The 26689-nt window shown below is 47.6% G+C and overlaps 3 protein-coding genes across 6 annotated transcripts in view; 2 read left to right on the top strand and 1 right to left on the bottom strand.

Annotated features, from left to right (window-relative positions):
- Nucleotides 1–4: 4 nt before the first annotated feature.
- Nucleotides 5–1950, top strand: ADPRM (ADP-ribose/CDP-alcohol diphosphatase, manganese dependent; the record flags this gene model as incomplete). The annotated part of the gene is made up of 3 exons (XM_032199903.1): nt 5–590; nt 1051–1167; nt 1649–1950. Coding segments are annotated over 3 exons (990 nt in total), but the record flags the coding sequence as incomplete, so codon positions are not given.
- TMEM220 (transmembrane protein 220) lies at nt 952–8166 on the bottom strand. 2 transcript variants are annotated; one of them, XM_032199411.1, is made up of 7 exons: nt 8056–8166; nt 7845–7874; nt 6888–6948; nt 4832–4955; nt 4416–4475; nt 2755–3629; nt 952–2222 (listed from the first exon to the last, which is right to left on the bottom strand). In XM_032199411.1, exons 1-6 carry the CDS (start codon nt 8140–8142, stop codon nt 3497–3499), a joined length of 495 nt encoding a protein of 164 aa, XP_032055302.1. In that variant the 5' UTR covers nt 8143–8166; the 3' UTR covers nt 952–2222; nt 2755–3496. The 2 variants fall into 2 exon arrangements, with proteins under 2 accessions (XP_032055302.1, XP_032055303.1); XM_032199412.1 differs by lacking the exon at nt 7845–7874.
- Nucleotides 8167–17319: 9153 nt separating this feature from the next.
- MAP2K4 (mitogen-activated protein kinase kinase 4) overlaps nt 17320–26689 on the top strand; it is a 109002-nt gene continuing 99632 nt past the window's right edge. For all 3 annotated transcript variants that reach the window (XM_032199606.1, XM_032199604.1, XM_032199605.1), the window contains exon 1: nt 17320–17473. In XM_032199606.1, coding sequence (XP_032055497.1) covers nt 17374–17473 — 100 coding nt within the window. In that variant the 5' untranslated portion in view covers nt 17320–17373. The remainder of the gene's footprint in view (nt 17474–26689) is intronic.

Genomic DNA, 26689 nt, shown 5'->3' on the forward strand with positions numbered 1-26689 from the left:
TCCCCTTCCGGCGCCGGCAGCCGCGATGGAGGCGGCGCCGCTCGTTTCCTTCGGGGTGGTCGCGGACATCCAGTACGCAGACGAGGAGGACGGCTGCGACTTCTGGGGGCGCCGGCGGCGGTACTACCGGCACAGCCTCCGCCTGCTGCGGGCCGCCGTGGAGGTGTGGGCAGCCGAGCAGCCGCCGCTCGCCTTCGTGGTGCAGCTGGGCGACTGCATCGACGGCGTCAACGCGCGACGCGGCGCGGCCGAGGGCGCTCTGGAGCGGGTGCTGGCGGCGCTGCGGAGGCTGCCGGTGCCGGTGCACCACGCCTGGGGCAACCACGAGCTCTACAACTTCTGCCGGGACCGCCTGGCGAGCAGCGGCCTCAACAGCCGCCCCGCCCCCGCCCCCGCCGCCGGGCCGCCCGCCGGGCCTCCCGGGGACTGCCATGCCTACCACTTCAGCCCGGCGCCGCGCCTCCGCTTCGTCCTGCTCGACGGCTACGACCTGAGCGTGCTGGGCAGGGACCCGGCCAGCCCCAGCCACCGGGAGTCCTTGCGGCGGCTGAGGGAGAGGAACCCCAACGAGAACCTCAACAGCCCGGCAGGCAGGTCCCGCCGGGGCGGCGCTCGGGGGGCTGGCGCCTGTCCCCGGGCTCCAACAGGGAGTGAGCCGGGCAGAGCTCTGGGCGTATGCAGGCGCGTCCCCCTGAGCTGTTGTGCCGCTCTGGGGCTTTTTAGAAGGGTTGATGTGTCGCGTGTCCTGCGGCACCGGCACGGAAGGCACCTGTTGGCACGGGTGCTGCGGCCGTGTCGAGCGGAGGCCATCCCAGCCGCGACAGCATGCAGGGACACAAGTGGAAATGTTGTGCGTGCAATATGGCAAACCCCCACCCCAACAGTAACTGTTTTCTCCCGTCTGTCCGAGGAGGCTGCAGTTCTGATCTGAGATGTACAAAAAGGAAGCTCTAAGAATAAACCATTTCTAGTAGATTTACATAAGTAAAAGTAAATAAGGAAGTTACAGTGGGTGTATGCACGTTTGCCTAACATTCTTCTTCATTGCAGGGCTCAAAGAACCTCAGTTTGTAGAGTTTAATGGAGGATTTAGCCAAACCCAGCTGGACTGGTTCGATGAAGTTCTCAAGTTCTCTGATGAAAACCAAGAAAAAGTTGTAGCTATGGGTAGGTGGATATGGAGGATATAAGTCAAAAACAGTTGGAAGTTAACTGAGGAAAACACGTAATACCATAGGTACGTATGTAACCTGTGAACTTGGAGAACAGCTACCCTGTCTCACACTCAGGTGAGCTTGCTGGGTACAGGTAGAAGTCTGAATTTCCCACCAATGAAAGCAACTTGTCTGGAGGCAGAGTTTGGTATGTTAAACATACTCATTTAGATTGACAAACCAGAAGTGATCTTGTAGTATCACTTAGAATTGCTGAGAGGAGACTTAATATTCTGATATTTAGATGCTACATAAAGAAAATGAAAAATATTTGAAAGAAATGAAATACTAGAGCTCTACAGATGCTCTGATTTTCCCTGGACTGTAAACCAAAGTGATTCTGTTGCTTTTGTAGAGAATCCCAAAAGATTGAGGGGTCTGCACTGACAATTGTTATGTGCTTCATGTAACTCTTCTTTCCCTCTCATCTGCAGGTCATCTGCCCATTCATCCAGATGCTTCAGACAAAGTTTGCTTAGCCTGGAATTACGAAGATGCGCTTTCTGTCATACACTCTCATCAGTGCGTCGTCTGCTTTCTTGCAGGACACCTGCATGATGGTGGCTATTGTTTAGACTCACATGGTGTTCATCATCTGACTTTGGAGGGGATTATTGAAACTCCACCGGAAAGCAATGCCTTTGGAACTATTTATGTCTATGATGATAAAATGGTATTAAAGGGAAGGGGCAGAATTTCAGATAGAGTTATGTATTTCTAAAAATGGTAAGCATACATATACAAATTGCTCTTCAGGAAATAGTCAGACTAAAAAGTATAGGATCCAGCATATTCTTTGCTTGTAGAAAGATCTACACAGCTGATCCTTACAGCTTTAACTTACGTTTTTTTCTCAGATACAGAATTCTAAAAATTATACTTCTGTAAGAAACCAGACTTAGTTTCTGCTTGGAGAATAGAGAAGGCCAGTAACTGTGTTTGAAATAAATATACTTGAATGCAGAATGTTGACTTGAACTACCCAATCTTGAACAGATTGTTACTTAACTGTGGGGAAAAAAAAAAAAAAAAAAAACACAACTCACTAGTTGGCTGGTGTTTTGTTTTTGATTTTGTTTTTTGTTTTGTTTTGTTTTTTTAATTTATATATGTCAGATTTAAAGCACGCAAAATTGTACCTGCGTAGAAGTGTTTACATTTTTTGTCTTGAGTCTAGTAGAAAAGTCCACCCTGTAGCCTAATGATGTGGTCTTAACATTGCTTCAAAAAGCTCAAGTAATTTTCAAAAAATAAAAGCTCAAGAAAAATGGACACCATCTATGCTATGTCAGAACACAGCACAGGGAGTCCCAAGCTTAAAAATAAAAATAACATAAATTAAAGCAGGAAGACTATGGCATCATGTAATGCTGCAGATACACAATACACCAGCTGGGATCTACGTGTGCCCAGCCATGTTAGCCTGCAGCTGTATCAATCTAATAAGCCCTGACTTGGGATGACTTAAAGCATGGTGTTGTGCTGCATCTGAACCCATGCTGGCTCACACCCTGCCAGCTTTAGTGTCCAGCATACTCACCTGTGCTTTCTTCTCCAGGATTAGTGATGATGGAGCATGGTTACCGTCTCTGGGTTGCTGCATGGGTTCTGCTTTCCAGGACCAGAAATTCTGCAAGTTGTGACAGTGACTATGTCTGCTGGTGGCAGTCAAGTATGCGTCTCACAGAAAATAAAGAAGTTTTCACTGGATTTGCTTTAGAAAAACAGGATTTACTACTCTGTCAAAAAAGTAATCACAAATAAAGATAATAAAAACATTGATTTAGATATATTGATTTTACACATAAGATTTTAGTGTAGGAACAGAAATACAGACTGCTTAATCTTTCAGAGAATCTCAGTGAATCCAGGTGGATACCTTGGAAGTTTTACAGCTGTAAAAAGTCATTGAAACAAAGGGATTGGGAATCTTTTCCCTTATGTTACTGAACAGTAGCTTTCCCAAAGTACAACATGGGAGGAGAGCGTGGACCAGGGATGCCAGAATATTTTGAATAATTAACATTGGAACACACATTAGGTCAACAGTGCTTTGAAAACATAAGGAAGCAGGTTGAACAATAATTACCATAGAAAAATTCTCCACTCGGATTTGATGATGTTCTTCCATTTATTTCTGGTGCCCATTGACAAACACTAAGCTACACTGTCGGAAGCAGCAAGGCATTCCTGGGTCCTATCAAACTGATACTAGCCTTTCATTAAGAACCAAAAAGCAGAGGCACTAAGGTCAGAATATTTATGTACATTTTCCCACCTGATCAAATCACAGTTTTACAGTGTGTTGGCCAAGATTCTCGCATTTCTTTGTTTACATAAATGTACAGCCATGAAACAAAGGGGAAAAGAACAACCAAGACTGCAGCAGTCAGATGAATTCCACCCAATGGATTCCTAAAACGAAGCAAATGCAACAGTGCTATTTAAAATCTGACTGCCACCACTCACGGTGCTGTGGTTGGCTAAACACAGCAGAGGGCCTTTGGCTGCTGTAACGTAGCTACTGTAGTTGCATCAGCAGAGTCCCATAGAGCCCTTCATTGAAGATGTACCATGTGCCAGCAGAAAGTTTTTCTGCCACTTTCTCAGACTATATAAACCAGGTGAAAAAAAGCACTCTGCCCAGAGCACAGTATACATTTTGCCAGCACAAAGCACTGTTTGGCAGATCGAGATTTTTCACGCTCCCAACAGGAATTACTTTCGTAAAACTGCTGTAGCACAGTTCTCCAAAGAGGCCAGAGGAGAAAGCTCTGCCTGTATCCCTGCTGGACTGGGAGGATACAGCAGACCATGGTATACAAACCCCCACTGGAAAGTTCTGTAAACTGGGAGCAGAAATGGTTTTGCAGCTTTCACTGGCAGTTTCATTAGCTCATGTCCACTAGCCTGTTTCACAGAAAGAGCATGCTGTCCTTTCACAAAAATGGATTATGTCTCCCACTATGGCAGAAACATCAGGAAAAAATGTTTTGTTAAGCTTTCTTTTCCACCACCCCCCCATCCCCCTTCAGACTTCTACCTGTGCAGGATCCTACACGCCACAGCACCAAATACTACTGTACTCAGGATAAAGGTTTAGACAGTAATATGAAATAGAAAAACAAGCAGCCAAAATCACCTACATGTTTTCAAGAAGTCACTAAATATGAACGTTCAAGTGGATTAAGAAAAACTTACTTTGCTGAACTGCGACAAAGACTCATCCATATTGTAATAATCACCAGACCAAATAACTCTCTAAAAAAAAAAAAAAAAAAAAAAAAAAAAAAAAAGATCAGAAAATAATGCAAACATCTGCTTGCTTGTGAAAAATACAACTTTCCTCCAAAAAAAATAGATGAAGTACGGGCTGTCTCCCTTTGTGTCTTTGAAAAGCCAGAACTGCCCCCACAATTATATCTTGCTACCTCAGTTGGGTAGGATTCACCTTTCAGTTCTTTTGTTGTTTTGTAACTCTGTGATCCTTTCTCCTTAGGTTGATTCCCCTGGACTGACACCATCATTGCAACAGCTCAGTTGAGCTTATCAAAGTGACCCACCAGAAGAAGATGGCCTGGCGCACTAAATTCGTGCAGGGAAAATTCACTACATACCTGCCTTCCTCTTCATGCAAAATGTTGCCTTGAGTGTACTCAACCAAAGAACAAGCCAAGGCAATGGTTCCAAAAATACAACCAGCAGAATGAAGGTCACAGAGACTTCTCCAAACCGCATTTTCTGAGGAAAAAAAATAGGCTGGCAGGAACTGCAGCATAGCTTGAAGTGAACTGAAAAACAACTGAGCTGCTGAAAAACAGATACCTGCAACAAGCACATACATCTCAGGCAGGAAGACAGAATTAATACCAGCATCTTTATGACCAGGGAAACCTTCTAGAAAGTGCTGTTGGAATTGTATGCTAGTGGGCTTGGGTCTTGTTTTCCTAGGAATGCAACCTCTTGGCAGCAGTGCATCAAAGAAAACAGTTTCTTAATCACCCTAGCAAACAAAGCAGGCTCCAGCATTCAATATGCACAGAAGATGACACAGCAGATTACAAATGGAAGTTTGCTTAAGCAAAAGGAATGTCCCTTCTCGAGTGCAAACCACGTTCCCAGAGGATCCAAGGCTCCAGGGAGTGATTCCCAACCCTTAGCAGCACCAGTGAGCTACCACCACAATGCAGGGAGCTCCGTTCTTCACATTCCCTGATAAGCCTCTATCTAACCTTTCACCAGTGATCACGACAAACATTGACATCTCTGCCTATAGGCTGGTGGTCTGATGTTTTAAAGACAGAAAAAGAGATGTGAAAAATCTGAACGGACCCACAGATTTTTATGGTTTACCATGTTCATCCCCAAGAGCTCATGGCAGAGAGGTGAGCAAATGATACAGGCAGTGCTTCATCTGATCCCAACAATGTCAACAGCAAACACCACAAAGTAAAAAGTAGCCTTTCCTAGTCACTGACACCTGCAGGAAAGCATTAAAGATGATGGGCTGCCAAAATTCATGAACTTGGTATGACCTAACTTCGTAACTGATCCTACAGTAAACTGAACTTACTGCATCTCTGCAGAGGCTGAATCGGAGTCTTCCATGGACATGAATGATAAATATCACTTGTCGAATTTACATAAGTGTCAAATTACACAACAATTGTGCTATTTTAATCTTTATTTCTTAGAAATCATGGTGCAAGTAACAAATTTGTTAAGTTTAATTTGCAGATTCTCTTGACCAGCCAAATGCCATTATGTTGAGGCTACACCTACCATACAAATAAACCTCCTCTGAAATATTCAACATTACAGATGGGTTTTGGTTTTATGAATGCTGCCACTTTGTGTGCCTAAGGTACCTAGAATGGTGAGATAGTGTAAGAGTGTGGTTTGTGACAATAACATGTACTCTTGAGGATTTTCCTTTCTGGTATAAGTATGGTTTTAGTTTGTCCAGATTAAGTATTCACCCAGCTAAAACACAGTCACTTTTTGTATATCAACAGTGGTCATTTTAAAATTATCTCCACTGGATTAAAACACACAAAAATGAATTTTCTGTAGTCCTGGACCAAATCTGATCTGACCAGTTCTTTCAACATATCATATGGTGTTAGCCCTCAGCATGCAATATTGGAAAGTCAGTCATGGCATGGACTGCAAGTCCCCACCACTGCCCTTCCACTCTTTGGAGCAGCTGTATTACAGCTAATGCGTGATACTAAACAAGACCTTTAGCTCTTTCAAAGCATTGCGCTGAGCTTAATTTCTTTTATATGAGATAGATAAGCAAAAACACAGCTTTAGAACAGGGAACCCATGTTGATTAGACTATGTGCTAGGGTCAACATCAGAGACAGGTTCAGAACGTGCTCCCAGACTTGCACTCTATGTGCTCCACTTATTCCATGACTGCTTAAACCAGGGTGCAGTGAAGAAGCAGGCCTTTATGCAGGCCTGCTGGGTTTGCTTGCAGCAAGTTCAACTACAAGTACTGAAGCAAAGACCAACTTTTGTAGAAGCAGGTACCATAGCTTTCTGCCCTCAAAAAATGCAGTAGGACATGTTTCCATGCAGCCTGATCTTAATCCGTGACTCAATGAAAACAAACTTTCTGGAGGCAAAATTTGAGTAGAGATTCTGTTTTACACACCAATACTATACCTGTTACTGAGGGATTAAGGCCAACAAGCAGTGTAAGAGCAGCTGGCACCAAGTAGATAACCTGTTAATGAAACACAAGTATACTCAACAGCAAAATTTTTGAGGGTAAGGAAACAGAAGCAGTCACCCATACCAGCACTTCTTTTCTACAGCAGTTTGCCAGATGCACAGAACAGCCATACAACTCTGTCCCTTTGGCATGCCCTGGTACTGCTAGTGCTCTTCTGAGTGCAGCAGCAAGCCAGCGCTTCCTTACTCACCACCCGAAATCCTTGCACAGCACAGCTGTGAGACGGTCAGCTGAGCACCAGTCCTTGTGCCTTGGCTCCAGGCTTACCTAAGCTCTTGCTGCCCAATCAGCCCGCTGCACCAGCCCTGAGCTGCAGTGTGGTCCCCAGGGAGAATCCCTGTAAGAAACATACCCCTGCACCATAACCTCTGCCTGTGCTGGGTGGGAGCAGAAGCAGCCTCTGCTGCCACATCCCAACCCCACCACTATCAGCTGGGCTCATCTGCACAAGGAATGTACAGGGCCGTGCATGGACATGGAGAAGACAGGGACAATCCCCACCTACCCAGTGGCTCCTGACATGTACAGAGAGACCCCCCGGGCCCCTGCAGCTCAAAGCCCTGCTCACACTGATCCAAGGCCACTGGTGGCTGTTCCCATGCCTGAGAATGACAGGAGTGGGCAGAGAGATGCAAATTTTCTTTAGGTTTCTTCTGAGACTCAAGGGTCCCTGCTGAGGTCAGTGGTGACAGAAGGTGAGCTAAGGCAAGCACAGGTGGTGATGGAGACCTGGTGGTGACAAAGTCAGGAGGCCTAGAGCCCAGGCAGGGGGGAATCAGAGGTTTGGTGCTCTGCACGCTGGGGGCAGAGCCTCAACCCCAAGCAGGCAGCCCCGCAGAGCACAGCACCTACCTTCCACCCTTCGTCACGCTCCAGCCCCTACTCACCACCCACAGCCCGGCGTCGGGGTCGTTCACCTGCAGCGAGGAAACGCAGGCTGAGCCTCTGCACCCTCTGTGCGGGCTGGGCTGGGCCGGGCTCGGCAGGCGGGACAGGGCGGGGAGCAGAGTGTGGGGGCCCCAGCCTGCCTCAGGTCGCACCAGTGCCCGGGCCCACCGAGGCCTAGGGCAGCCCCAGTCCCTCGCCTACTGCCCTCACCTGCACGGCAGCCGCCAGCCCGAAGAAGGTGGCCATAAGCAGGTTGCAAAGCTGCCACAGCCGCCTCGCCAAGCTATCGCCCGCCATGGCCGGCGTCAGCCTCCGCCTACCGCCTGCAGACGGACGGCCGCTGAAGCCGCGCGTTCACCGCCCCGGGCCCGCCCGCTGGGCTGGCTGCGGCCGCCCTAAGGGGACGGCCAGAGGAGAGGTGCGGGGGCGTTCTCTGCTCGCTAGAGTCAGATGATACACCAAAGGGCAGGGGGCACAAATGGTTGGGCTTGGAAGGTTTTGACCTCTGTCCTCACCAGGAGGGTCGTGCAGCCTGCCACAGGTCGCCAGACAGGCTGTGCAATCTCTGGCTTTGGAGGTTTCTGAGGCTTGCTCCCCTGATCTGCTGTTGGTGATAATCCTGCTTCAAGTGACATGTTGGGCTAGAGATGTTCAGACATTCCTTCACACCATCATGGCCATGTTTCTGAAAAACTCGTATATGGAAGAAAATTAGATCTTAGCCCCATGAAATAAACATGAAAAACCTATACAGTAAGACTTCTAAGTAGCTATGCAAAAGCATAAATCCTTCAAGAGGGGCCCTGCGGCCCTGCGGTCCCTGCCTGAGCTACGCTGTAGCTATGCCCATCTCTGGCTCAGCCACAGCCATGTCTGTGTTTGCCTGCAGAGCCTACTGGGAAGAAAGATTCACGTATATTAATCTTGGTGGCAGGTATCTGAAACAGGATTTATTTTTATTTTATTTTATTTTATTTTGGCTACTGTAGAAATAGCTAAGCCTGCTGACAGCTGGCATCACAGAAGAGAAGGATGTCATTCCCAGTGAGCTTCTCACAGGCATCTTGTCTTTCCCAAAAGCCATGAACGGAGACAGTTCTAGGTATCACAGATTGGAAGTTTGATGATCTTGAAGAACCACGGGTATACGAGAGGAATAGCAAATCAGGGATAAAAGGAGGCTTTTTTTTTTTTTTTTTTTTTTTCCCAGCCAGGAGATTGGGATTTAAATCACTATTTTTGTAACGACCCTATAGTCTAGGATTCATTTTATATTTAAGAAGACATACAGTCTTTTTGTATTGTCTGGACAACAAAAGGGATATACTCAGAAAAACAGTACTTCCTCATCATTTCCTGATCATTTATCACCCAAAATGACAATTATTTACAAAATGAAAGGGGGTTCTTACGAAATATATCTGCTGTGTCCATCTACCAAAGCTGAGTATCTGCCAGATTATTTCTCCCACTGGTTTCAGTAGCAGCATTCAGCCCCACACAGAATTAGTTCTCACTGAACTGTTATGTGGAAGACACATGAATACATTTGTGGAGGGGATTAATGTTCACCTTGTCCTGTTATTTGTAACCATCTCTTCCCTTGAGCGGGTTATGAGAAATGAAATTACTGTGGAGAATGTCAGAGAAGTAAGAGCCCTCTTTGTAAATGGCTGCCATTGTTACAGCTCCACTGAGTAGGCTTTATGGCTCATTATAATTGTGTTATTCTGTATATTAAACAATTGCTGGCGGCTGCAGGCATAACAGCGGGCCATGTCCAATATAACTTAATCCCTCTAGATATTTAAATTGATTCACACTCCCATCCTGAAGCTCAGAAAAAATTAAACTGCTCTCTACCGGTGCCCTTAAGAGTAAAACTTTCCTATTAAGCATTCTGGGAAAGGAGTACCAATGCTTAGAAAAGCTGGAGGACTACAATCCAACAGGATACGTATATTTTGTTCTCCTCTTACCAAACCCAGCTTGAAGTGTGGATTTGCAAGAGCAACAGGCAAAATGTCCTTGCAATTTTTCAGTAGGTCCCCAGGTAGCTGCATTCCTTTGGTGAGGCACCAGGAACTACACTGTATGACTGGTTCATCTTTTTAAGGACACGGGACTTCACCAGAAGGCATGTGGTCATGATTTTCTTTGTGGTGCAACCTCTGCCTCCAGATCTTCAGTCCATTCCCCTCACCTAAAGGAGAGAAGGTGTATCAGGCTAGAAAACAGAAATGTCAAGGCCTTTTAGCTGGGTAAGAAATGATAGTGGTGTTAGTAAGAATAAGAGAGATTAATATAAGACAGAGTATGTCTTTTGTTAGAGCAATTTATGTGATAGAAAAATAATGGTAGAGATGGTTTTCAGGCACACCAGCTCTTTTTAGGTGGGAAAAAAAGGTGTGAATTTCTGTCCATTTCCTCCAACAATATTAGCTGGTCTTGCAAAAAGAAATCTCAGCTGTGATGAACTCTGACTGTTTCCTTTGTCCTGTTACAAGTTACTGCACACACCTTGTGAGAAACACTCCATAGCCAATAACTTAGGCTCAGGCGAGGATCTCAGTGAAGTAGTAATTTATTCGCGATTGCAGTGGCGGGCGCTCCACAAGCAGGAGAGAGCGCATCTACTAGTTCTAAAACACAGTTTATATACCTTTTGATGACAGGACCCTCCCCTGTTTCCCCACTGAGCAGGTAATCCAGGTTCACAATCTATCTGATGCTTCACAGACAATGCATGGCCTTCAGTCGCCGGCCTGTTAAATTTCAATTTCCTTTTGCCATTTTTACTGTTTGAAGTGGTAATGTTTCTTCACTTATCTGACTTGACTTAACACCGTGATTTTCACCTAATTGTCCTAAGGAGTCTGGTTGTCTGCATTTTACAAGGTCGTCTGCCATATTCCTTCCTTCTAAACAATGTAACTCTTCAAAAACAATATTTATATTCCCACAACCTTTATAGCCCACCTGATTGATGGGCCATGGCTGAGCCACGTGGAGAACTGCTGCTTGCCGTTTTGTAGCTGCTGGGCTTGAGTGCAGAGGGGAGACAGTGGCTTCTGGAGAGCAGCTGTGAGAGAAAGGCAGGGAGACAGGGTGGAGGGCAGAGAAACAGCCAGCCAGGCAGAGTCAGGATGGTGCATGGAGTGGGCTGGGGTAGGCCAAGACCTCTGTCTCCTTATCAAGTAACAGTGAGGTCTGAGATCAGCTCAGCTGTGCTGCCTCACTGCCATGGGCGAGACCATCAAGAAGAAAGGGGGGCAGAGAGGGAAGGGGCTGCTGAGCTGGCAGATAGCAGCATCTCCTGAGCACTTGGAAGGGTCTGCATGGGGGTGTCCCTGTAAGCTAGCAAAGTTCAGTGACATGAGCAACAGAAGGCAAAAGATCCTTCTCTTGATAGGGTAGGGAAGAGCGGATCAACTTGCAAACTGTTTCATCTCAATCTGTTTTATTCTTTGCTGGTCTAATTCAAAAGCAATCGTGGTGTAGTTTGTATTTTAGAAATGTAACGGATTTCTAGTGGTTTGTGTATTTACTGCAAAAAATAAATTGAGGCTTGTTCACTTTAAAGCTTTAGCTACAATGACAAGCTACTAGAACTCCCCCCACCTCCACAGGCAGAAGAGACTTATCTCTGCCTGAAGGGAGCCTCCAGTAATACTTCTTCCTCCCATAAGAGGGAGGCCAAGAGCATTTAGTATCCTTGAATATAATTTGAGCTAATTGAAAATTCGTTCCTCAGTATTAGATGAAACATTCTTATCAGATGAAACATCCTTATGCCTCTCTGGAGTCTGCTTGGCAGAAACTTCAGCTAATCTTCAGTTAGGGAACCCCATATCTAAAGGACAGAAGTTTTCAGAGGAGAGTGCTGGAGGGATGGACCCAACAACCAAGCTGTGATACTGGAAGAGCCATGTTGCTGCCCAAGAACCTGCACCAGAGATGTCACTTGTCACAAAGCTCACTTGGGACGTTTCATTGCTGAGGAGGAAACAGGACCCAAGGGCAGATTTACAAAGGTTTCAATAAAGTTTAATTGTGATCATGAGATTGCTCCTCCATTAGGGAAAGGAGAGGTAACCATTAAAATTTGGCACAGCTTATATACAGTTTGCAGCAAAACACTGCACAAACACCTCCAATTGCATCATTACACCAGTCCTGACCCTGTCAGTCACCTTCCCCCGTTGCTGGGCACAGTGGGCACAGTGGGCCTCCTGGTGTGGGACAGGTGCAGGCCTCAGGCTGGATTCAGTGCTCTGTTTATGTCCCCCAAGACCTTGCTCTTCTCTTGAGTTAGGGTTGTGAGAAACACTCCGTAGCCAATAACTTAGGCTCAGGCGAGGATCTCAGTGAAGTAGTAATTTATTCGCGATTGCAATGGCGGGCGCCCCACAAGCAGGAGAGAGCGCATCTACTAGTTCCAAAACACAGTTTATATACCTTTTGATGGCAGGACCCTCCCCTGTTTCCCCACTGAGTGGGTAATCCAGATTCACAATCTATCTGATGCTTCACAAACAATGCATGGCCTTCAGTCGCCAGCCTGTTAAATTTCAAATTTCTTTTGACATTTTTACTGTTTGAAGTGGTAATGTTTCTTCACTTATCTGACTTGACTTGACACCGTGATTTTCACCTAATTGTCCTAAGGAGTCTGATTGTCTGCATTTTACAAGGTCGCCTGCTAAACTTTTCTTATCACTGTAAGCATATCTCAGTACCACATTCCCTCCTTCTAAACAATGTAACTCTGCAAAAACAACATTTCTATTCCCACAGAGTCTTTTCAAAACAGGATTTTTGGTGTTTTTGTCCCACAATCTACACCACTAATGGAAAACGCAAATGCTACCCTGAAGTGTATAAGCAGGATAAGCTGGAGTAGCTGGAGTAATGTGTCTAGCTAGGGACACTATATTTGAAAAAAAAAAAAAAAAAAAAAGGTGAATCAACAGTAGAAAGTCAAAGGAGGGCAGTGAGGATGCTGGGAGGCACAGAAAACATGAAGAAAGGCTGAAAGAATTGGGTTGGTGCAGTATGTAGAGAAAGCCTGAATGAAGGGAAGGGAAATATGTGCCTAAGAGGTCATTTCAAAGAAGGGAATTACTTGTCTTGCATGGCTGTAGAGAACAGGAAGGGATATAAGGGATTTCAGCTCAGACAAAAAAAGCTTAAGTTAGGCTTTCAGATAATGTTGTGTTGGGACAGTAGCATGCCAGAACAGATTGCTGTGGGTGGCGCAATCTCCATCACTGGAGGTCTTTAAGAACAGGTATCCCAAACATCTGTCAGGACAGGTACTGTTGATCCTCTCAAATCTGCAGGGCAAAATAAAATAAACAGTATGATTTTACCTAACTGTACCACATGCAGGTGGCATGAAGTAGAGATGGAAGCCAGGTGTCAGCTTCTGACGGTGTTTGCCAGTAGGCACTATGTTTCTTTATTGTGGCTTGTAAGATGTCAGCTTTGGTCTTGAACTCTTAGATAGGGCAGAAGAGAAAAGTTAAGCAGGAGGGGAAAGAGAAAGAAAGGTAGTGCAATTAGGGGAAGATGTCTCAGCACCAGGGGCTGGACTGCATATGCCCCTCTTAAGCATGTAACTCTGCATTTAAGGCTACTCCGGTGACAAAAGCAAGCTGTTTAAGAAATATCATCTGGCCTTAGAGCTTTTTGAAACAATGCTGAAAGAAGCCTCTGGTGGGGGTCTTCTCTTTTTCCCAGGAAAGTGCCAGGGAAGCTCGTGGAGCAGATTATCTTGAGTGTCATCATCTGGCACTTGCAGGGCAACCAGGCGATCAGGGCCAGTCAGCATGGGTTTATGAAAGGCTGATCCTGCTTGACAAACCTGATCTCCTTCTATGACAAACTGATGCGCTTCGTGGATGAGGGAAAGGCTGTCGATGTGGTCTACCTTGATTTCAGTAAGGCTTTTGACACTGCTTCTCACAGCATTCTCCTCAAGAAACTGGCTGCTCATGGCTTGGACTATTGGAGGGAAGGCTGAAAGAAAAGCTCTCTGGGCTCATGGGTAAAAGACTTTGGGAAAGCAAAATGGGCAGAATCACAGTGCCTTGGCTAAACTGTGCAGTAGAAATGCTTGAGGGATAATTAAAGGTTATTTTAAAGTGCTTCACAATGTTTATTTTCAGTGAGTCACAATTAAAAAAGACCAGAAGAGGAAATTGATATAGCAACCGCTTTTCTTTTATCAGAGCAAGGCCTGGCTTCTGGCTCATGTTCAGGCAGCAACACCTACCCCACTCCCACACGACATCCCTTGCTCAGAGTCTTACAGGTTGTGCACAGTCACAGCCTGGGTCCCCATGGGCTTGCATTTGAAGGGGTTCACAGTAGAGTGGAGAGACCTTTTCTGCATCCTTTGTGCTCACTGCTTGAGGTGCTGTTAACTCAACACTTTGTTGGGTTAAAAACTGGCTGGGTAGCCGGGCCCAAACAGTTGTGGTGAATGGAGTCAAATCCAGTTGGAGGCCAGTCACTAGTGGTGTCCCCCAGGGCTCAGTACTGGGGCCAGTCCTCTTTAATATCTTTATCGATGATCTGGATGAGAGGATCGAGTGCACCCTCAGTAAGTTTGCAGATGACACCAAGTTAGGTGTATGTGTCGATCTGCTTGAGGGTAGGAAAGCTCTACAGGAGGATCTGGATAGGCTGCACCGATGGGCTGAGGTCAACTGCATGAAGTTTAACAAGGCCAAGTGCCGGGTCCTGCACCTGGGGCGCAATAACCCCAAGCAGAGCTACAGACTGGGAGATGAGTGGTTGGAGAGCTGCCTGGCAGAGAAGGACCTGGGAGTGATGGTTGATAGTCGGCTGAATATGAGCCAGCAGTGTGCTCAGGTGGCCAAGAAGGCCAACGGCAACCTGGCTTGCATAAGAAACAGTGTGACCAGCAGGGCTAGGGAAGTGATCGTCCCCCTGTACTCGGCTCTGGTGAGGCTGCACCTCGAGTTCTGTGTTCAGTTTTGGGCCCCTTGCTACAAGAAGGACATGGAGGTGCTCGAGCGAGTCCAGAGAAGGGCTACAAAGCTGGTGAGGGGTCTAGAGAATGGCTTATGAGGAGCGGCTGAGGTATCTGGGGGGTTGTTCAGCCTGGAGAAGAGGAGGCTCAGGGGTGACCTTATCACGCTCTACAGGTACCTTAAAGGAGGCTGTAGTGAGGTGTGGGTTGGTCTATTCTCCCATGTGCCTGGTGACAGGACAACGGAGAATGGGCTAAAGTTGCATCAGGGGAGGTTTAGATTGGATATGAGGAAGAACTTCTTTACTGAGAGGGTTGTTAGGCATTGGAATGGGCTGCCCAGGGAAGTGGTGGAGTCACCATCCCTGGAAGTCTTCAAAACACGTTTAGATGTAGACCTTAGTGATATGGTTTAGTGGAGGACCGGTTAGTGTTAGGCCAGAGGTTGGACTAGGTGATCTTGGAGGTGTCTTCCAACCTAGATGATTCTGTGATTCTGTGTTTCTTTTAGCCAAGGTTTTTACTTTGGGCCCCACCTGATCCATGTTGCAGCTGCATTGCTGCCATGTCCATGCCTTCCCTTGTCCTCACTGAGCCAGACCTTGATCTGTGAAATTGACTTCCCAGTTTATCCTTAAATCTGCCTCGTCATGGTAGTCTTGCCTGGTAGTCTGGTGTCTTGGCTGAATCCGGTTACCGTCACAGGACCTGCCCTGCTTGCCTTGCCGAGGTCTGGGCCCTTGCTGCTGAGGCCATTGCCCTCACGCTGCATTAAGCTCAACTCCTGCAACTCCTCCCTAGTTGTCCTAGGTGTTCCCTGACATTGGGTAGGCAGAGGTATAGGGCTGGGATACTACTCTGCCAGGGGCAAGGTGTTCCCTCTGAGAATAATGGAGAAGAGGATAAGGGCACACCTTCCCCTGGAGGTGAGTGTTTGTGCTGCTGTATGCAGTGGGGTCTGTGACCTCTGTTGCAAATTTGGCTGAAGGCCATGACTGACCATTGCCACCAGCTGTACCCAAGCAATCTGTGTTTAGGAAGACCAGTTCCTGTGGGCAGCTCTGGGTGTGAGTGCTTCCCACTCCTATCCCTCCAAAGCAGTGGAGGGGACAGACTGTACATGCAGCTTTGAAAGAGCGAGTGATGGCTTCAGAGGAAGCAGCTGCCAGGTAGGACGGCAAAGGGTTGCAGCCTAAGATCAAACCCAGCAAATAGGTCACTTGGATTTGGACCTGAGTGCGTGAGGAGTGCACTCAAGCATTTGCCCAGGTGAAGAGAAGTGGTATCTGTGGCGAGGAGGAAGCAGACTGCTGTCCTTGCAGCAGACGGAGGACGGAGCAGAAATAGGAGGTGGTCAGAACCAGCTCTTTCATCAGTGGATCTCAATTTATAAAGGAGGTCGGAATTATTTCTGTGATACTAATAAGGACACAAGGACTGTTGTAGGTGAAGAGTATCCTCCACAATATGTGGTGTGCTAGAAAGAGAGTCCACATCCCTTTAGACCCATTTCACTCCTCTAGTCCCTGTCATATGCTGTCCCTAAGGCTGTAAGTTTGCTGGAGCTAGAGGTAGGATCAGAAACCAGGTAGAGGCAATGTGCTGGAACAAACAGTACCTAATGGAGGAAATAAAATGATGATGATGATAATGGCGGTGGTAAAAGGGGTTGATGCCCTGGCTATTCTGGAAAACACAGGAGGAAGTTACACTCTGCAGTGGTTAGGGAAGATGTTTCAGGTAAGAAATGAAAAGACAAGTTTGCAAGTAGCTGCTTGTGCAAGCGCTATTCATGGGTGAAGATGAGAAATGTGATCAAATTGGTTGGACAAACTGCCATCCCTCAGGGGGCCTCATTGAGGCAGGAAGATGGGAGGCTGGGGAAATACGACATTTGGGCACCCCTGGTCAAGGAGGCCATTGCGGTCAAACAGTGGGACGTGCCATCATGTTGGGACCACAGCACGGCACAGGGCTCCTGAAAAAAACACAGTGGCCCCAAAGGGGCTTACGGCAAAGGGAGTGGGCAATGCTTCACTGCCAGAGAAAGCAGAAGGGATGCAGAGCAGGGATGCTGGAGATGGGGCAGGGGCCTCCTGGAGACCCACACCGCAGGCCGGGCGCTGCCACACGCGGGGGGCGGAAGGCAGAGCGGGGCGCAGAAGGGGGGCGTCCAGGAGGCATCGCCGAGCGCCCCCCGGCCGTGCGGAGCAAGGGCCCGGCGGCGGCGGCGAGCGGAGGGCCCGGCCGCGGGGAACGGGCCGGGGGCGGCAGACCCCGGCCCCGCAGGCGGAGGCAGCCGCAGGGCACCCTGGCCCCGGCAGCCGCCCGAGCCCGCAGCGCAGAGCCTGGGCGGCCGCTGCGAGTGCCCCGCCTGGGAGGGGTTAAGCGGGAGCCCCAGCCCGGGGGCGGACGGCGGACGGGGAGGCTCCGGCGCCTGCTATACGGCGTCGGGGCTCTAGGTGTCCTGCCTGGGAGGGTCCCTGCTGCATTGCAGCCTCCGCGCCGCTCCGTCTCTGGCGCACACAATGGCGACTCCCAGCCCCAGCAGCGGCTCCGGCTCGGGCGGCGGGAGCGGGCCGGGCCCCGGCGGCCCGCCGGCACACGCGGCCGTCAGCAGCATGCAGGGTAAGCAGGATAAGCAGCCCCGTGCTAGGCCGCGGCCCGGCCGCCGCTTCCGGGCCGGGCAGCGCGCCCCGCTCTAGGCCTCGCCGCGGCCCCGCTGCCCCCGGTGGCGCGGCGCGGCCCCGCCTGCGGGCCTCGCGACCTCGGCGAGCAGCGCCGGGCCCGGGGGCGCGGGGGGGGAGCCGGGGGCGGCGGCCCCGCCGCTCCCTCCCGGCTCGGCGCTGCCCCAGTCGGTATGGGGCGAGCGGGTTCCGCCCCCCGGGGCGCGGGCGGGCTGCGATTCCCGGGGTCCGGCCGGGCGGGCCGGGACCCCGCGGCAGCGGCGCTGGGAACCCGCTCCCGAGCCGGCCGGGGGTGCGGCCGTGCCCGGCCCGGAGCCGCGCCGCCCCCTCGACGCTATCTTGGGGCTGGTGCCCGCCGCCGCCCCGGCGCAGCCCTCCCGCCCGCCGGGCTGCCCCGGGGGCTCTGCGCGGCCGCGCTCCGGGCCGCCCCCCGCTGCAGCCCCGCGGGTGCCGCGTGTCGCCAGGCCGCAGCCGGAGGCTCGGCGGAGGGCGGCGCCGTGCCCGCCGCGGCGGGGCCGGGAAGCGGGGCTCGACCTCGGCCTGCGCGGCCCCAGGAGGCGGCGGCCCCTCGGGGGGGAGCGGGGCCGGGGAGGTGGCCGGGGGCAGGCAGGAGCGAGACAAAAGCCGGGGGCTTTAGCTCCGGTATTTCTTCGGCCCGCTCCGTTTTGTGCCCTCCCTGCCCGTGCCTCTACCCTGGCCGGTGACCTGCGGGGAGGGGGGGGCGCGCAGCAGCCTCTGCCCAAATGCAAGTTTTTGGTGGCGGGCCTAGCTCGGCAGCGCCGTGCCAGTTACGTCTAACGCGCTGCTCTTTTCCCCGGGAGTGCGGCGTTGTTGGTGTTAACGAGCCGGGGTAGAGCCCCGGGGCGGGGGGTGGCCAGGGGGCAGCCAGGGTAACGTTTTGGCAAACACTGCTGCCCATGTACTGCTGCGGTAGCCGGGCTCTTGGTGGCCATGGGAGGATGGCTCTGACCCGACTCCCGCTGGACTCCTCAGCGTTGCTCGCTGAACGGTTCTGGTGCTTGGCATTTCTTGTTCCTTTATGTCTGTTCATGTGTTTTTCTCGAGACAGATGTTTAAGTAAAAACAGTTTAATGGCGAGCTTGTGGTTAAATTTTTGTTGTTGTTTTATTCTGATGGAAATTTAGAGTGTTATACTAGGGTAATGCTGCCAGGCTTCCCATCTGCACTTGCTGATGGTTGAGTATTCTTGCAAAAACAGTGGATATTTATTTTTCAGAAAAGCCACAGCGAATACCTTTGGAGTTTTTTCTTTAAGGTTACACCACTGAAAAACACTCTCTTCTTAAGCAGCATTTTAGACTGTGTTACTCTGAGGCCACACAGTGTTGGTTTTTTTTTTTTTAACTTAATACAGGAATGGTAATGCTAAGGAAGCTGTTTGTCCTGTTTTGGGAACGTTTAATTTTTTTTTTTTTTTTTTTTTTTGAAGAAAGAAGAAGGGAAAGGTCAATCTCTGTGTTGACAGGAGAAGTATGGGAGCTCTCGGCTAAAAAAATTTCACGCTTTGCTACTATCTGTTCTGTCCTGTCGGGAGAGACTACTTAGAGGCTGACAGGGAACCTGTTTGGGTGGAGAATTGATTACACAAACTGCAGAGTTTGGTGTACGTGGAACTAGACAGCAAATTTTCACTGTTTGCAGCTTCCACTGTGTGAAGGTCTTGTGTTTGCTAAACTAAGGAGCTGGTACCTGTTGGGCCCTAGGAAGGTGATACTATACACGTTTATGATACCTTTCAAGAACCGTAGTTCCAAACCTCTTAAATGAAGTGCATGGCTCAAGAACTCAACTAAAGGCACGATATGTAAAAACAATTATAATGAGACCAGAAATAGCCATGTTGCAGTGCAGTTAAAACTTTGTGTTACCCCTTTTATTTTCCCACGTGACCCATATTCTTCATATTCATGAATCATTTCCCTGAATTCTATGCATCTTCAGGGTTGCAAGCTTGGTTTCGTACCGTGACATAAGAACCGGTGTTGCAGTGTGAGTTGGCAATGACATAGAAATACCTGCATCCTTTCTCCAGGGGGGGAGGAAGGGCAATTTGTTTCTTGTGTAGTTTCTTGCAAGTGTCTATTTAAACAGGAATTCAGGAAGACAATGGCCAGTTTGATGATATGCAGGTGTTTGCAGTAAAATCTGGTGTTACATAAATAGCTTTTTTCGTTGTTGTTCTTAAGGTAACAGATGTGTGTTGAGGTGTCCTGGGAGTAGCTCAATGTAGGATCCTAGGTGGCTCTGGAAAACCTCCTGGCAGAGGTGAACATGTTGCTGTTGCAGTGGTCGTAAAGGGAATTCCCTGAACTTGGCAGAAAACCTTCCCGTGAGGACAGTCCTCCACCAGGATCACTGTGTGGCTGTGCAACCACCTGTAGGAAAACGGGGGAGACGTATGGGGCAGGAAGGGCTACCTCTGTGGGCTTCGTCACACCCGGGGCAGGTCCAGTGGGCATCCCACCACCCTCCTCTCACCAGCACTGGTTCTCTGTTGACACCGACATCTCTGCAAGCCGAGCTGTTGCAAAACGAATCTGTCAGAAGAAAAGCAGCAAGATTTTTCTAGTTTGGATGCCAAGTGTTTGCTCGGCATGGGGTTGCGTGAGCACTGGTGCAAGGAAGGCACAGGAATGTGTTGCTGGGTGGGGAGAGAAGTAGGACTGCATCGGTGTTGGTCTAATTGTCTTAAATAGTATGATGAGGTGTAGCAGGGAAGTCATTAAGCTACAAGGAGTAATTATAGTAAAAAATGAGTTTTGTTGAGTTAATTTTCAGCTAGAAGCGTTCTTTAACTCAGCTAGTGCAACTGCTACTCTGAAGGCGGTAATGGGATCAAGTGGTTGTGGGGTGGGTGGGACTGGCTATGGTCTCAGCCGATGCTTGTGCTGTCCATGAAGGAGCCATGGACCTGCTCTCCGGGATAGCGACTGCTTCTGGAGGTTGTGCTGAGAGGATGTGAAAGTTGGCCTGTGGTTCTAAGCCTTTTGCAGGGGATTTTCTGTGTGATCTGAGGGCTGGTCTCTTCTGTAAGGGGTCTCTGCTGTCATGTAGGATAGCAGGGCCTAGGGATGAGTAGTGGGCCAGGTGGTGGTAATGCAAGGGTGAAGTTGTCCTGGAAATTGAGGCCTGTCATGTTGATATCTGGAGCTGGGCAAACAGATCCGGGGCGTCAGAAAGTCTTTGCAGACCACCCAGTTTCATTTTGTTTTGTATCAATATCCTATGGAATTTCTGTGTAAAGCTTCTTTAGATAGCCTGGTATCTCTTGGACTCAGTATCACTGTACTCACACCAGGCTTATTGTGCTGTGATGGCCCACAAGCCTTGCAGTCATGTAAAGGATTGCTTCAAATCTTTCCACCCTTAGTGTTCTACATTTCCAGCTTCGTTCTCATGTCTTCTCCCGGCTGACTGCATTAGCCTTTCTTGCCCAGGCACCTGGGAGCTTCATTCGTTCCCAAAGGCAGGTTCCTGGCACATGTGGTTGGTAGTGCTGTGTTCAATGCATAGTTGGCAGATAAGAGACAAAGGAAGGCTTAAAAAAATCCTTAAAAAGGAATACTTAAAAATTTTAAGTATTGAAAATAGGTGTTACTTCGTTATTTTATTTTCCTTTCTTTTCTTTTTTCCTTTTTTTTTTTTTTTCCTTTTCTTTCCTTTTGTTCTGGCTGTTTTTTGGACAAAACAGGTTCCGTGGGAAGTAAGATATTGAACTTTGAGAGTGATTTTAAAAACCAAAGACAGTGATTTTAAAAACAAAAACAGTAATTTGAGGAATTTTGCATTTCTGTTGAAATTGACAGAATTAGTAACAATCTTTACTGCTGACGTTATGTAGAAAACTATCCTTTGAAGAATTAGTGTATGAAATTTAATTAATTCAAAGGCATAGAGAGAATTTTAATTCTAATTGGGAGCTGAGGAGTCAGTCATCATACCTCCAAGCAAGAGTTAGAAAACACTTGTAACTGGCTGTTGTATATTTGGCTCTTGCATTCAGCTTCCAAGGACCCTGGAGGCTAACCAGGACTTTTCCAAGCACTTACTGCTTGTAATACTCTGGTGTCTTTCTAAAACCAAGCATACATACTGTTTATATCTTTTCAGAGTGTACACAAACAGTTCAGACATTGGATGGGCTGGGAATTTGGGATTCTCAGTTCCCTTCACATCTGTTTCTCTGTCCCATCCTTTGCCCCTTTTACTCCCCTGCCCGCACCCCAGCTATAACCTTTTGGGTTTTAGCAAGAATTGGAGAACTGTGGTATCTGGTTAGACAGTCTCCTGTGTGAATATGTAGGAAGAATCCTGGACAGGGAGATAGCAGAGGGGTTGTTGCCTGAGAGACTAGACTCCTGCTGTCACCTGTGGATGCCATTCAGTGCAGTATCAGAGTTGGGAGATAAGTTTCTGCACAAGTATGAGGAAGCTCTGCCCTGTACCTTTCTTTACCTGACAGAAAAGAGCTTCCAGGAGGCGTTTCAGTAGGTCACCTGTCATTCATATTTAGCATGCAACAGAATTGGTGATTGCAGAGTTGAACTTTGCCAGTCACTGTTGTTGGATGAACTTGCTGTTGGTGTGTGACCTGTGCTGTGTCTTTGAGGTAACTAGAATTTCTTCAGACAGCATGGTGAAAAGTATTACTGAAACCATTTGTGGGTACCACTGCGACCAGAATGCTTCTTGTTAGGGGAATTTAGTAAGAGATGCCATCGTCCCTGCATCTTCCTCCTCTAAATGCTGCTGCCTTGGTGAGTGCAAGGAGTGACCTGAGCAGCCCTTTTCCTTGTTCATCAGGAGGAGGGAAATGCAACCTCAGAGCCTCTGTGCTGAGGTATTGGACCTGCCAGGGCACAGTGTGAGTGGCCTCAGTCCTGAAGTCAAAGCTGCGCCAGCAGGGAGTGGGCCCACAGGTCTGTAAGCAGAGTGGTTACTGGCAGCAGCGCAGCAGAAACGAGAGACCTGTCCTGGGGGCTGTGTCTGTGAAGAGCAGCAGGCAGGCAAAGGGCTGGTGGGTGGACTTCCCTTTCTGCACAGAGGGGCATAAGAAAGTAAGGGCATAGGGTGAGAGTAAGGAAAACAAGTGCCAGTAAACACAGGAATTTTCTTAGGGAACCTCAAAGAATGGAATTTGGGGAACAAGAAGGCAGTTGGGAAGTAAAGAGCAGAAAGTGAGCATCAGGTTAGGTAAGAAGCAATGTTTGAAAAGCCAACATAAGTGAAACAGATGAAACATACATGTACATGTATAAGAAAACAGGGAAAATAGAAGAGAACAAGATGAAAAAGTGGGGGGTGGAATTAATCCTTGTCCTCAATAGGTGACAAAGTACACATTGTTAAAGTATACATTATCTTTCACTGTGTATTATTAACCTGTTGTTGGCAGAGTGAAATGTATCTTTAACTCACTGAATAAAACGAGAAGCTGACTGCAATTATTCTTGCCCACAGTGGAATTATAGAGCCATTGTGTGTTGACGTACACTGCTGTTGCAAACTGACGTTTGCAGATTTGTCAGGTTGGTGTGTATACATTGACTTTGACATGTTTGCATTTATATAGAAGGTAAGGTACTTGTCTGGTGAGCAAAAAACTTCAGTTTATTTGAACCTGCTAGTTCATTCCCGTACTGTAGCTCTGCTAGGATATGGCTGACATGCCGTACTTCTCCTTTGTGCTTGTCTTAGTGTACACGTGTGTATGTAGTACTGTATGTATAAGCAAATGTTATGGCATTTCAGCTTTCTATTTCAATTTACTTGTAAACCAACATTCTTAATATATCTGTTTTCCTCATAAAGGAGTGGCCTGAAAATACTAGTTAAGTCTCATCAGATGCTAGGAGTTTTTTCTGATATTTCATGCTGACTTGATGGAGCTGACAGAATCGGAAACCACATCATTGCCTTTCTAGCAAAACAAAACAAAACAAACAAAAAACACCATCCAGTGGGAGAAAGAAGAGTGCTGTGAGAAAGAGGAAAAAAAAAGGCAAACTGCCAGAAAACTTTCCAATCTTTATTTTACCAAGAAGGGGTCCCCAAAATTAGAATTATTCATAGACATATGTGCATGAAGTGAAACATTAATTATGGGAGTCTTGTGTAACCACATCAAGTTATGCATGTATCAGACAAACACAAACACCTTGTTAACATCATATAGTTAGGATGTGATTGCTACCTTTGAAGTCAGCAATCTTCTACTGGGTTTAGATTTGATAAAATCTTACGTGAGTTTAAAGAATGTGGAGGCTCGCTTCTCAAAGTGAGGAATATCTTCTACAGCCAGTGGAGGCTGGAAGGAAAAACTGCATGAGAAAAACTGCTTGGGGTGTTTGTGTCGTCCTCTGCCCTGTGGGACAGGAACCAGCAGCAGATGTCAGTCCAAGTTTAACTGAAGTGATGATTATTAAGAAGGTACAAAAGTCTCTGATCTCTGGATGGATGTTCTGCTTATGGCAGACCCAACACACACCCTCTCAAACGTCTGAGTACACTGATCAGGTCTAGCTTTCAAAAGGTGCTGGTTATATTCCCCGATGTGATGCATCTTATTTAAAATGCACTGCATTGTATTCACTGAAGATAAATGCCTCCCTAGATATGTATATTTTTGTTGTGCATCTGTCTGTGTGCTGAGGCTACAGCATCCCTTGTGGGGAGGTAGGAATTGCTGTGCTGCAATGGCAGCATGAAGAAAACTTAGCTGACTTTGCCAGTTGAACCTTTCTGTGGTGACTGTGGGGCTGTCACCTAGTCTCTGGGGACGTGGGTTCTTCCATGGATATTCTGGTCAGGATGGATTATTATCATCACACAGCCTGGCCTCCTGCTTAATGAGAGGTGAACAAACATATCAGAAATTCCTGTGTTGAACTTGATCTTTTGTGGTTTGGTTCTCTCTTGTACAGAGAGAAACCCAGTCCCTGTGAAGATACCAAGTTTAGGACAATTTGCATTTTGAAGTAAACTGGCTCACTAGTTACTGCATTTTTGGGCAGGATTTTTTACTATCATTTTGGTCGGTTTCTGGTGATAGGTGTTGGCTGTGTGGTTGCAACCTAAGGAGTCTGCTCTGTGCAATTGCAGTTAGCCAGTGTGAATCCTGCACCGTCTTAGTTGAGTCTGCTGGTGTTCCCTGTGAAGACCTTTTCTCATCTACATATTTAGGTTTTGTTTTAGTGTTGCAGGCTTGTTTGATTGCAGAAGAAACGTATGAGCAGTGGGTAAATGCAGTGGCTGTTGATCTCTGATTTTTTTTTTTTTTTCCCCTATTAGAAAGATGTATTACTATAGCTGGATTAATTAACGTGTGATAGTTAACTCGTGGTAAATCCCAAGTGAGACAGTTCAGTTCGCCTGCGCTTCTGCAGTTCAACTTGCAGATAATTTGAATATGGTGTCGCTTCTAGGCTTTAACAGTAGGATAGCCAGCATGTACCTAGTTGTCCCCCTGTATACACTTGCTACTCTTTGGTGATGATGGGCATCTGAAAAAAAAATCTGTGAGGCTCAAGCCTTTCAGTAGGCAACTGACCCCACATGTTTATGGAAGCAAAATAGTTTTAATATCAAAATGTTTGATATTAAAACTATCGGAAAGAAGGTGCTCTAACCTATTCTAAGGGTGCCCGGGGGTTAAGTACTTGTCCAGAAGGCATGAAATTGTGAGGAAGATGCATTACATCTTATTCTTCAGGGACAGAGTTGCAGGAAGGATGTGTGCAGCCTCAATACCCTCTAGTTTTTACTCTTTGTCTGAAGAAGGCAAAGTAATTTTTGCTGTGACTCTGTGCCCTGTTTTATATCCTAGTCCCACATCCTTATACCATAGCTGAGTTGCTGGACAGGTTACCTCCATTGTTAAGCTCTTGCTGAGTGTTGCTAGGTGGGTTTGTTCTGCAAACTGTACATAAGAGGCTTGGAAAACTGATTCTGTAGGTGGCACGACGTATGGCAGCCTCTTGAATGGATGTGTGCTGCAGGGAGCACAATATTTCTGTTCCAAGCTTCTGGAGCACTGGTCGGGGTGGAAGTGGGAACTTGCTCCAATGTTAGCACCTCTGGGTGTTCATGCTCCTTGTGACTGTGCTTTTGGAAACCTATAGGCACCTCTAACAGCCCTCTGAATGATCACCTTGTAGCCATCTGCCTTGTCCCAGCTGTGGGGGACAGGTCAAAGTGGCCTGAAGTGGCAGAGTTTTTCCAGGACGGGTAGGACTGCGCTGCTGGAGGTGGCAGGAGGGAGGAAACCACCTTCCTGGAGGCAGGCAGCCAGCCTGCTGGCTTCGCTCCACCCGTTGTCAAACTCTGCATGTCTGCAGATACACTGGGTGTATGTTTATCCTAAATCCCACGCCCCCTGAACTAATCTAAGCCAAAGGCAGTTGCTCGCACCTGGAGAGAGGTCTGCTTGCAAGCTTGTGCTGGGTGTTGATGCCACGTCAGTGTCTAAGGCCAGATAGAAACTGGCATGCTGGTTTACAATAACCTAATGAATTAGAAGAGCACCATATTGGACCTAATTAGCTTCCTGCCTTCCTTTAATCCTAGTGTTTTTACCTCTTGGTAACTACCTTAACTGCATTGGTCTTCTTCCAAGATGTTTTTGGAAGTTGAACTGCATAGAGTGGAGGAGGGAGGTAGCAGTAAGGCAGATTTGAACCAATTCATATGGCTTAATATTTTAAACTTGGTGCACCCAGAGGACAGGAGGGATCCATTTTATACCAAAGGATGTAAAATAGACAAATTTTGGCAGCCAAATACACTTGCAAGTGATGATAAGGGTGGGAGGGAGAACTGAAAAACATGTTCTACCTCAGTATTTGAGCATGACCTATGCAAAAGCTTTGTGTCAGCCTTAGCACCCTTCTTATTATGAATAGGCTGCGTTTCTGACTTCAATTTTAACTTTTCACTTCACTCTGTTTTAAGTTAGCTTAAGCTGTGTCTTCTGGGCACCTGCAAAGTTATCTAGATTCCTGTTGTCTTGCCCCTTTTATAGTGTTGGGGGGAGGCTTTAAATTTTGAAGATACCTGCGATGTGCATTCCGTGGTCTGCTTAGGTGCCCGATACTTCAGAATACATTCTGTGGTTTGGGCAGCAGCAGTATGTTTGTGC

Source organism: Aythya fuligula, chromosome 18, assembly GCF_009819795.1.
Source record: "Aythya fuligula isolate bAytFul2 chromosome 18, bAytFul2.pri, whole genome shotgun sequence".
Taxonomy (NCBI): domain Eukaryota; kingdom Metazoa; phylum Chordata; class Aves; order Anseriformes; family Anatidae; genus Aythya; species Aythya fuligula.